At 30.5% G+C, this 11694-nt stretch overlaps 4 protein-coding genes across 4 annotated transcripts; 3 read left to right on the top strand and 1 right to left on the bottom strand.

Annotated features, from left to right (window-relative positions):
• Window positions 1-771: 771 nt before the first annotated feature.
• VPS54 (Vps54p) lies at window positions 772-3588 on the top strand (the record flags this gene model as incomplete). Its single annotated transcript, XM_004181714.1, has 1 exon — window positions 772-3588. One exon carries the CDS (start codon window positions 772-774, stop codon window positions 3586-3588), a length of 2817 nt encoding a protein of 938 aa, XP_004181762.1.
• Window positions 3589-4397: 809 nt separating this feature from the next.
• On the top strand, window positions 4398-6971 carry NSI1 (Nsi1p; the record flags this gene model as incomplete). The annotated part of the gene is made up of 1 exon (XM_004181713.1): window positions 4398-6971. One exon carries the CDS (start codon window positions 4398-4400, stop codon window positions 6969-6971), a length of 2574 nt encoding a protein of 857 aa, XP_004181761.1.
• A 278-nt stretch (window positions 6972-7249) lies between these two features.
• TBLA0G03040 (40S ribosomal protein uS17) lies at window positions 7250-8062 on the bottom strand (the record flags this gene model as incomplete). Its single annotated transcript, XM_004181712.1, has 2 exons — window positions 7250-7672; window positions 8018-8062. The coding sequence occupies 2 exons, from the start codon at window positions 8060-8062 to the stop codon at window positions 7250-7252; spliced, it is 468 nt and encodes a 155-aa protein (XP_004181760.1).
• A 909-nt stretch (window positions 8063-8971) lies between these two features.
• TBLA0G03030 (uncharacterized protein) lies at window positions 8972-11581 on the top strand (the record flags this gene model as incomplete). Its single annotated transcript, XM_004181711.1, has 1 exon — window positions 8972-11581. One exon carries the CDS (start codon window positions 8972-8974, stop codon window positions 11579-11581), a length of 2610 nt encoding a protein of 869 aa, XP_004181759.1.
• Window positions 11582-11694: the final 113 nt, after the last annotated feature.

The raw sequence follows: 11694 nt of genomic DNA, 5'->3' as shown, positions 1-11694 counted from the left end.
TTCTTTATTACATCTTTTAAAATATTAATTCCAATTCTATCTCACAAAATAATTTAAGATTATTTTGATTTAATTTAAGCTTTCTAACATTTCATTTCATTTATTTCACTTCATTCCCTTTACTTCATTTTTTTTTAATATTGTTATCCTATTACTATTGACCCAATTAACCGATCTTTATGTATTTTAATTAGTGTAATGCACATATTAATACTCTTACATATGTATAAGTATATATATATAGGTAGCCTACAATTACATGTTAATATTTTACACTCTGTCTATATTTTACGTCATTTCCTTTTTTATAAAGGAATGTATTCAAATCTGTGTTTCTGTACTTAAAAATTATAATTCACAGATTAATTAAAAATAATATAATCAGATAAGTTACACGTTATAGGTACGTTTATGGATGAAGAAAATTGATTCTACAGTATTTTTTCTTCTTTTTCACCAATTTTATAACTACTTCATTTAGTAAATGAATTCAACACCCCTTTTAAAGGGATATACATTACCCGCACATTTACACGTGATTTATGTTTGGAAACAGTATACGTTGGAATTCTGGTAATATTTACTAGATTCGCCAATATAATTTAAGTTCCAATTGATATAGAGCTTAGAAGCTTGTCTTGAATATATAATTGATTGATCTATAAACATATTCAGTCCAACATTAAATTGCTATTCATCTGTTTCTTTTCTATTTTTTTTCATCAAAATAACTGCATTGATACCCATTGAGTAGTTGTTGTTTGTTTTAAAATGAACATTCCTGCAATTTCCATACAGGATGATGTTAATAGAATAACATCAAATTCAACAAACGTTACTAGTAGTTCACTAACTTCTTCTTCATCAAACAATAAAGTTAACCTCTCGTCGAGTAACAATTTTAATACCAGAACTAATAGCAATGATATTAAGCCAATTGCCGAATCAGATAATGCTTCCTTAATTGGAGATGGTGAAGAAGAATCTTTAAATGATGATATTCGAAGTTCTACCAGTGTTAACCCTTCCAAAATTAATAGTGCTATAAGAAAAAGTTTTGATTCGGTGTCTATTAGAAGAAGTTTTGATTCAATTAATAGTGGAAGACCTTCAAAAACATTTATGTTTAACAACGATAAGCATTCAGGGTCCGAAGTTTATTCACCATTGGGAAATAATTCAATTTATGAAATAGTAATGAACACAAGAAGAAAGCATTGGTTAGCTTATCCAACTACTTTAGATATCCCACCAGTAATTCTTTCCAAAAATGAAATCAATCCTAAATGGAGAGATGATATAAATGCATACTTATCTTCGATTAAAAACGAATATACGACCTTCCAGCATACAAACAGTATAAGATATCTGAATAATGATCTTATATCACCTACTGATATAGAAAATAATAACGAAGATTTTAAGGATAAAGAAAAATTTCAAGAAACTGATGAAGAACAAGAAGAATTAAAAATAAAACAGGTTCCAAAATTTTTTTTCGATAAAAATTTTCAACTAGATAATCCAAGAATATTTAATCAAGTATTGAATGGTATTGATTTAAATTTAAATGGTACATCAAGCGAAGATGAAAAGAAGAGGAATGGAGCTTTTATTGCACTGCGAGATATTCTTATTGACTATTTAGATGATGTGGAAAATTTACTTGTCAAAAAAATTTCGAAATCTTCACAAAGAGTATTCACAGTTTTAGGAGATGTTGCTAAACTTCAAGAAAATATTCAATTATCAATTAATGATTTAGATGGCTTAGTTGAAAGGTTAAATAAAGTTGATAGAGAAAAAATTCAGAAAAAAATTAATAGCATTAAAAATATCTTAAAAATGAAAAATGTAGAAAAACTTGAACAAGCATTACTACAAGTAAAATTAGTTTTAAATAAGGTTGACTATTGTAAAACAATTTATCGACAAAATCAATTCGAAGAATGTTTAGAATTAATTAGATCAATTGATAATTTAATAAAAGGTGATAGAGATAATGATAAATTGGTTAATGAATGGACAAAAGATTGGCCTTATAAATTAGTTAATTTAAGGACAGTTCCTTCATTATCAGAAACAAGGGAATACTTGACAAATCTGAAAATTGAAATTGGTGGTAAATTTTCATTACAGTTTTGTGATTTACTGCTTCAAGACATTAGGCAATATTGTGAATCTGGTACTACCCGTGATGTGTTACTAAGATTACAAAACGGCACAAGGGATAAAAGGCATTCAGAAGTTACAACTCAATTCCAAGACGAAATAAGGCAGCTAGTTAGAAAATTGGATCGATGTGAGGAACTTGCTAGTGCCTTCAATTTATATCAAGATAGGTTTATAACGGAATTGAAAAATATTATTAAAATTTATTTACCACAAGAGACTATATCTGAAGCGGGTAGTGTAAATATGGATGATTCAACAACACAACAAACTAAACAATCACAATCACAACCAATATCAAGTGGCTCTAAACTATCAAGATTAATTAGAGCTCAAACTCCTGTTGAGTTTCAAGAAATGCTAATTTTCATATTCACTCATTTAAGTGAAGCTATCAGAAGATTATATAGGCAGCAGAAACTTCTATTAGATATTGCCTTAAATGAAATAACAGCATTAGGGAAATCCAATGAAAATCAAATGGCAATGATCAAACAACTAGATATTAGAAATGGCATTAATGAAGGTATTGAAATTGTCCAGTTGAGAATGGGCAAGATTATCTCAGTAAGACGTGAAGCAAATACAGTAATTCCTTGTGAATTTTTCATCAGAGTCTATTCAATTATTATATTATTTATCAAAGAATGTGAAAATGTTAGCGGTGAATTCTTGACTAAATATTTGCAAGATACAATTACATCACAAATTCGAAACTATATTAAGATTAACTCTGTACGGAATATTAAAACTTTGAAGGGCTTACTAGTAAATGAAAAGTGGATACCTTTCATTGTTCAGCCAAGTATTCAAAAGGATGTAAACGATATTGTCTCTAGTATAAATATTGATCCTCTAGACTGGATTAAAGTTAGAGACCTATCTTTAATATTTACTAAATCGAAAGAGAATAAAACCAATATCAACAATTTATCAGCTGGAACTACAAAATCTAGTGAACCTTCTATAGCTGATGCCACGAAAGAATCCAAGCCAGTAGGTCACAAGAAATCAGTGGTTGTTGCTGACAAAACATTTGTTGCAAGTGAAACTTTAATCAATGCTATTACAATTTTGAAAGATACTTTGATACTTTCAATTAATTTGCCTTCATCATATTCAATTGATTTTGAAAAAATGACTGTTGATGTATTTAGAACATTTAACGATTACGTGATTACAAGTGTAAATCAATCTACGGCATCTGGTCAGCATAGGAACTTGTCAATCATGGGAGAATCAGAAGATTGTCTTGCGGAATTTCTACTTTATATCCAACAATTTTTCGGTAGATTAACTAGTTCTTCAAGAGATTTTACCCCACATTCCCAGAACCAATATTCACAGTTGCAAATACAGTATCAAAAGACTTCTGAGAGGATATATATGGCAAATGCACCACCACCTCCAATGTAATAATAACTAATACAAGAATAACATATCAACGATCATTACACAAATAAACGACTTTTTTAAGACTAGAATTTCATAAACTTCACATTTCAAATTTATTGTCGTATATATATATATATATATATATATATTGTACGTTAATAAGAGACTCACATATAATATCATAGATAAACTAATTATTTATATATATATATATATATATATTTAAATAGCATATACATTACTCAACTCTCTCATAATGATAATTGTCAATTTATTTTGCGCTATTATATTTATTCACTACTTCTAGGCTATTTCCGCGGAAAATATTTCTATCGAAGCCAATTTTTCTCGGATTGTGTTGCGAATTTTCTTCTCGCCTTCAGTCAAACTGAAAACACAAATCAGACGGGTAATTTAAAGCTAAAAAATATTTGAAAATTGTAAGATATTTTGTTTACCCTGACAAACTACAACAATAAAGGTAAAAGAAGCGTCACATTATATATCCGCCTTAATTGTGTCCTTAATACCAAGTTATAGCCTCAAGGATAATATCAGCTTTTAATTAATTATATATTTGGCTCTAATTAATTAATTTATCACGGGGTGACCACTAGAGATAACAAGAAAAGCATTAATCACATATCTCCTTTTAAGAACTGTATTTTATAAGCTTCATACTGTAAAAATATAAATTATCCTGTATTTTTTTTGATCTACATTATAATCAAGAAATTTCTAATATTTTACCTGATTGTATTTTTTATTTTTTTAAATTTATTTTTTTAAATTTTGATTAGGATTATTAATACAAGAGACCCGTTTTGACTATGAGCCTAAGTAATAATAATAGAACTAATAAGCATATTATTGGCGCTGAGTTGGATAACAATGATCAGGAAAGTAGGCATGAATCAGTTGAAGAAGCTGTTTTCAAATATGTAGGCGTTGGTCTTAATAATGATGACGAACCTGAAAATGATAGCGGTAGTGATTTAGATTCATCTAAGGATAGAAAGCACTATGGCAGTAAAAGTCACAATAGCCAAGATCAAGATGGTGAAGATGACGATGAAGATATTGATGTTGATTTAGTGGGACCAAAAGTAGATCACTTAAACAGTAACTCCACGACAACTGCAGAAATGGAATGGTTTTTCCGTCATGCAGATACAGATGTTAATAATCAAAGTATCTCATCTCATGAAACAGAATCAGATTCAACTAATAATAATCGTGATCCACACTCAGTTGCAATTGCAGCTGTTGCAGCTGCTTTGGCTTCTGAAAATGACGTTGGTAATGAAGCAGACCCTACCAAATTAAGTAATAAGAGATCTCGAGCAGATATGATAGACGAAGATGATGAAGGGGATGAAAATCTTTCAACTAATAATAGTAATGATACCTCTAATGATTTAGATAACGATCAGGATATTCAACGCCATAGTCATAAAAAGGCAAAAAATAATAACAATAAAACAAAGCTCCATTTAGCTGTGGATCCAGAACTAGCTACATTAGATGATAATGAAGATAATAACGATGAAGTATCTGAACATGATCAATTGGTTAGAAGAGCCATAATAGACACTGATTCGATTGCACAACACCCTGATTTCCAACAATATTTAAACACAGAAGAAGAAATATCCAATAACAATAATAAAGACAAGGAAAGTATACAAAGTTCATCGAATGTAGCTTCACATAATATTAATGACAGCAATTCTGGTAGAAGATCTAGAAATGATATTTCAATGAATAATATGAATAGTAAAAATAAAAATGATCTTAGTGCTTCATCAAATAACACCCATTCTTCCAGAACTGATATGCTAGCTTCGGTGGCAATAGAAACAGATACTCGTGACAGCAGTATAAGTAATAATAACAATAAGAGTAATTTGAATGATTTGATTAATGAGCATAATAATGAAGACTTAAGGCTACATGATCAATCACTGGTTAATGGTGCCTTAGCTATTAGTGAGTTGAGTGGAATTACTACAGACAAACTGCAAAAGCATCATTCACTTGATGAAGTTCTTGCAGCACATTTACAGCAAAATAAAAAATCATCCTCACTACAATCAAAACAAGATATTCGAAACCATTTAGATGTTATTCCTATGAGTCGCGATTCACAAAAATTTCCACATATAAAAGTGGATCAACAGGATCATATGCATGATCACTCCTTACTTTCACATGCTTCTCAATCACATATTTCTAGACAAAATGGAAAATCATTGAACGATCAGCATTTATCATCGAATAACAATGGAATACATTCTCAATCGGATGAGTCATTGGGTTCTGACAATCATCATTCGGAACCTCAGCATTATCGTGATGTGTTACCTAAAGTAAATATTCCATTAGACTATACGGAAGTGCCAGATATAAGTAAATTGATTCAGTCAGCCGCAATAAAAGCTTCCACGATATTTGTAACAACAACTCAAAGCAATGGAAAGTCATTTGATTCGCAAGAGGAAGCTGCATTAGAACAGTTTGTGAATGATTATCAAACTATTAAAGGGATGTCCAGACATGACGTTTGTAATAGAATTTGGTGTAACGAGCGAAAGAAAGATGATTTTTGGGTTAATATTTGCAAAGTTTTACCACACAGAACAAGATCTTCTATCTATAAGCATGTCCGTAGAAAGTATCATATATTCGAACAACGTGGTAAATGGACTGATGAGGAAGAAAGACAGTTAGCTAGGTTATGCGCACAAAAAGAAGGTCAATGGTCAGAAATTGGTAAAACTTTGGGAAGAATGCCAGAAGATTGTAGAGATAGGTGGAGAAATTACTTAAAATGTGGAGGGAATAGAGCTTCTCATAAATGGTCTGAAGAAGAAGAAGAAGAATTGAAAAGGGTTGTGAATGCAATGTTGGTTGATGCACACAAAGCTGATGCTCAAGCTCAGGCGAAATTAGAGCAAGAAGCTAAAACTGAAGAAGATTTAGAAGAACTTCGAAATAAAAGGCCTGCTATTAGAAATTTCAAATCGATTGTTAATTGGACAGTTGTCAGTGAAATGATGAATGGTACTAGATCACGTATTCAATGCCGTTATAAATGGAATAAATTACTTAAAAAGGAAACAATAGCGAAAGTTGAAACTATAACATTGCATGATAAAAGATGGATATTAGAAAAACTAAGAGATTTAGGTTTTACAGAAAATTCTCAAGTAGATTGGGAGGAATTATCTAGATTAAAGCCAGGGATTAAATTAAATGGTAATGAGTTAAAAATGTGCTTTGAAAAAATGAGAAATAATATTAAATCATTTAAAGAAAAGACAATTAATGATATTTGCAGAGACCTATTGCTTTTATTAGATACCACAGGAAATATCGATGAATTGAAAAGTTCTATAGATTAAATTTTTAATTTATTGTATTAGAAGTATATAAAAAATTTTAATATGATTTATATAAATTATAATACTAATGAATGAACAAAATATAAAAAGGTAAGTTTTAATCATAACACTCAGGTATTTGAAAGATTCAAACTTGCTAGAAACAGTACTTTAATATTAATAATAATAAGTTTTTGTGATTTCTAAGAGAATTTTATACAAATAAAATTTAAATATAATATGCTATAAAAAGGCGATTTTTAATTTAATAGATAATAATAGTTAAATATTAAATCCACTTAGAATTTGGTGAATTTCTTGTTAGATTTGGCACCAGAGGCGACCTTAACAACGTTGAATCTAACAGTCTTGGAGATTGGTCTACATTGACCAGCAGTAACAATGTCACCAACTTCAACTCTGAAAGCTGGAGAAACATGGACTGGAACGTTCTTGTGTCTCTTTTCAAATCTGTTGTACTTTGGAATGTAATGTAAGTAATCTCTTCTGATGACAATGGTACGGTGCATCTTGGTAGAAACAACGGTACCAGTTAAGATCTTACCTCTGATAGAGACCATACCGGTGAATGGACATTTCTTGTCAATGTAAGTACCTTCAATGGCGGTCTTTGGGGTCTTGAAACCCAAACCGACATTCTTGTACCATCTCTTAGTTCTTCTGGAGGTCTTGAACTTTGGATTGGTGAAGATGTGTGGTTGCTATTTAAAAAAAATTGTTTGATAACATAAATTATCGTAAAAATATCTGTTAGTAAAATAGAACCACAATGGATTTCGACGAATAATTTAGATAAAGATTCCAACATTTAACAGTACACTTTTTGGTTTATTCTTTTTCAATAGATCATAACATAGTTCATTAAACGGTTTTAGTTAAAATTATCCAGATGAATTTCTGGCAGTAAACTAATTGATTCATGGATTCTATTAACTCATATCTATCATACACATAATTTGATCAAAGTTTGGAAGTCTCTATAATGTTCTAAAATCTTAAATTATCACATCGCTATTTCTTTAAAAATTGAGCACACTAATTCATACCTTTTGGAAAGCTCTTTCAGATTGAACAGTCAATTCAGTAGACATCTTGTCGGTTCTTTGGTTCCTCTCTCTTAAGCCAAATTGTATTAATATTCAATATAACCTATATAAATGTGCTTGTTTTCATCAACTTTTTTCAAATTGGCGAAATTAGCCATCCATACCTCGATAGTAAGTCACAGCAGAAATTCCGGCTCTCTCTCCGCTCCTCCAGGATTTCTCTAGAACTGACAGACCCAGAATATGTCCTTCTGGACCAAGGAACATTTCTCACTAGCTCTTTGATTCTCTCCATTACAGTCTGCCTAAGTTTTGTTACAATCCCCTCTAGAATAACGGAGAATTCAGTCTAGAGAGTAAAAGCTTCTTCCAGAGGTGTTGTAGATTGTTTTTCAAAACGTGACCCTTAGAATTTTCAGCGACGCATTGTTTTTCGGTAATATTGACTGAACAATTCAAGCGCACGAATAATGTACAGGTGTAGCAGGAAATAAAACATGAGGATGTTGTGCGGCTAGATATGACGCGAATTCCAAGTGACACAAAATCACATGGATTTCCTTGTGAAGCATTAATCTCTTTAATTGGAATAGTTAGAAGACGTCCTTCGAAACAAAACATTGGATAACCTATTAGGTTATAATAGCCTGATTTTAATACGTATACAATATTTTGTTTTCAAATAGTAAAATATTGCTTTTTGATGTTTTTTGTTATGGAGTTCAAACCTGATTGTCAAATTGTTGTCATAATCTTTGTGAACACAAACATTAGATCAAAATAATTTATATTAACTATTATACTATTATATAATTGATAGTTAAAAGGATCTCAATACTCAATTTGTAGTACTTTTATAATCGACGGTGGTAATAGAAAGTAGGAATAAAATATAGAGACATTGTCCCAGTACGTCTACAAAAGAGATTTTAAATATATAATAAAAGAAATATAATGTCAAATGATGAGAAGTCCAAGAAAGATAGACAGTCATCTTTAAAGTCAATTGGTACGTATAATAATAGTACCAGCAAAAATAGTAGATATGGGGAATCAGACTCAAGAGAGAATATTTTAAATAGAAATGCTACAAATCGAACTACAGAGGAAGAAGAAATTGATAATAAAACAGATCATTTTGACGACAATGCAAAGGGAAGTTTTACATACAATCAACTTAATCCGATCACCGAAAATTTAGAAGTGGACAATTCGTGGGTTGGTGCTAATAATAGGGATAACGTATTCTGCAACAAAATTATTGATGATACTATTAAAACAAAATCTCCAGGGAAACTACGTAGGTTTAAAAATTATTTCAAAAGCATATTAGTTAATAAAGCAAGACAAAATGGAATTAATAAAATTAATACGAATGATAAGTTGATAAAAAAACAATTGTACAGGTCTGTTTCAAATAATTCCTCAATTTTACCGGTTAAAAGATCCCCATCAGGGACATTAATAAGCCCAAGGATTCTTTCAGGCTCACTACTTAGTCCTGGAATAATATCAGCCTCAATAAATCCCTGTAGTAGCCTTGAATCCAATTCAGCACGATATAGAAGTAACAATTATGATAGTTTTAATGCCTGGAGTAGTAATAGGAATAGATCCACTTTAAATAGAGATCTTGAAGCAAAAGTAGAAAACCTAGAAGAACCCATTGGAGTTAACTATGGTGATGACGATGAATACTACGAGGATGGTGATGGTGATAGACCTGGAAGTTTTCAAAATGAGGATATGTATAAGCCTGATTCAAGTCAAATATCTGCATTGTATAATTGTATCATGAACAATAAAACTGAAATAAACAACTATTATGAAGAAGTCACTCCTTCAAATACAAATACCAGTTCAAAATTAGTAGATTCAAAATCATATGATTCCAATTTGGAGATTGTAAAAATACTAAAAAGTCTAAAATTATCATCAGAAGATAGTAATAATGCTCATGAAGACGGAAATGTCGGTCAACTTGATGTTGAATGTATGACACATAGAAGCCATAAAGAAATTGATAGTATACCATCTTTAAGTAAAACTTCGCAAAGGTATCGTAAAACTAGCATTGTTGATTTTAACAAGATATTATCTCAAAAAAATTCAGATGCTGAAAAGTTTTCTTGTACATTGGAATTGGAATTACCAACCTATACATCTAATGGTAACCTTTCTGATACTAAACAAAATGACAATGTACGAAAGTTAAAAAGTAATGTTCAAATATCAATCAGTAGTAACATCGATTTAAAATTCAACAAAAATGAAAATGATATAAACACTGATGAAATAGAAAGGATTCTTCCACCAGGTATTAGCTCCTACTTGAACAGAAATACCCTCAATAGGGATACTGATCCAAAAGGTACTTCAGATATACCTTATATTCAAAGTGAGCCTGGTTCCAGTGAATCTGAAAATAAATCGAGCAGTGACAAAGAGAGTACGAATACAGTCGATAGTTACACGAGAGAAGAACTAGAATTAACAATGTTAACAGATACACTTTCTAAACTAAAGCTCTCTGATGAAGAACGATTGAATACTAATTCTGTAAGAAGAGACTGTGATATACTTGCTGTTAATAAATTAGAATATATAAATAACTATATCTTGCAAGCAGATGAAGAAGATCCTATTTATGATGAAGAGTTTGTTCAAGATGACACAAATCCGGTAACTAACCCCAATGTTTTGCCATGTGAGTGTAACAATATCCAAAATGTTGGTGCACAATATTATACAGAATTTGATAATTGTACAGAAATAAAAGTTCCGCCAAACTATATTACACTTTATGGGTCAAATATCCAAACATCAACAACAGAAAATAATGTAAGATTGAATTTATTTGAAAGTTCAAGTACCGGATATGATTTTGTTTTTAGATTACCTAGGCGACAAACCTCTCCAAACAGTAATGATTCTAGCAACGAAATAGCGCATACAGGGATTCCAGAATTGAACCAGGGTGGAATTCACGATTCAAACTTTAATTCTATTTCTCCCACAAGTTATCAATCATATAATATATCAGATTATTCTTGGGTGTTTAGCCCTCCATACAAGGAAGGAGAAGCTTTTGAATTAAAAGCCGCTAAAAGGTCACGTAAAATATTTGAACTACCTTTTGCTGACACCTCAAAGCTTTCCCCTCAAAGAAGAAATATTTCTAATTATAAGATCTTCCTAAGGAATTTTAAATATGATAAATCAAGATCGCAGATAAAAAATGCATATGTTAACAAGTTGACTAATAAAAAATTAGATAAGATTGTATCTAAGAGCTTATTTGAAAGTCTCAAAAAAAATTTCAAACCAAATATATGGCAGAGTTCCAATTACAATTCGACAAAAATATCACAAGTGAGTTCTTTTAGAGAATTTGATATTGTGAGTGACATGACTATCAAAAATATAAAAGATAAGGGAGAACAAAAGAAAGTGTTTAAAATAACACATTATGATGTCCATGACAATTCACCATGTAATTCTTTTGAGGGCAGTGGAAAGAATAGTGATTTTGAATCTGGTAGTGTTATTTCAAATGCAAAATAAAGTTAGTTCAAAAAAAAATTTCTCACTACCTGTATTGAAGCCTAGGAAATTCAATCATTTATCATATTACATTATATAATATTATAGTATAGAATAGATCGTGGAAAAGTACA

This window comes from Henningerozyma blattae, chromosome 7 (assembly GCF_000315915.1).
Source record: "Henningerozyma blattae CBS 6284 chromosome 7, complete genome".
NCBI lineage: Eukaryota > Fungi > Ascomycota > Saccharomycetes > Saccharomycetales > Saccharomycetaceae > Henningerozyma > Henningerozyma blattae.
Note: the sequence above shows the minus strand (reverse complement) of the source record. Positions and strands in the feature narration are given on the sequence as shown.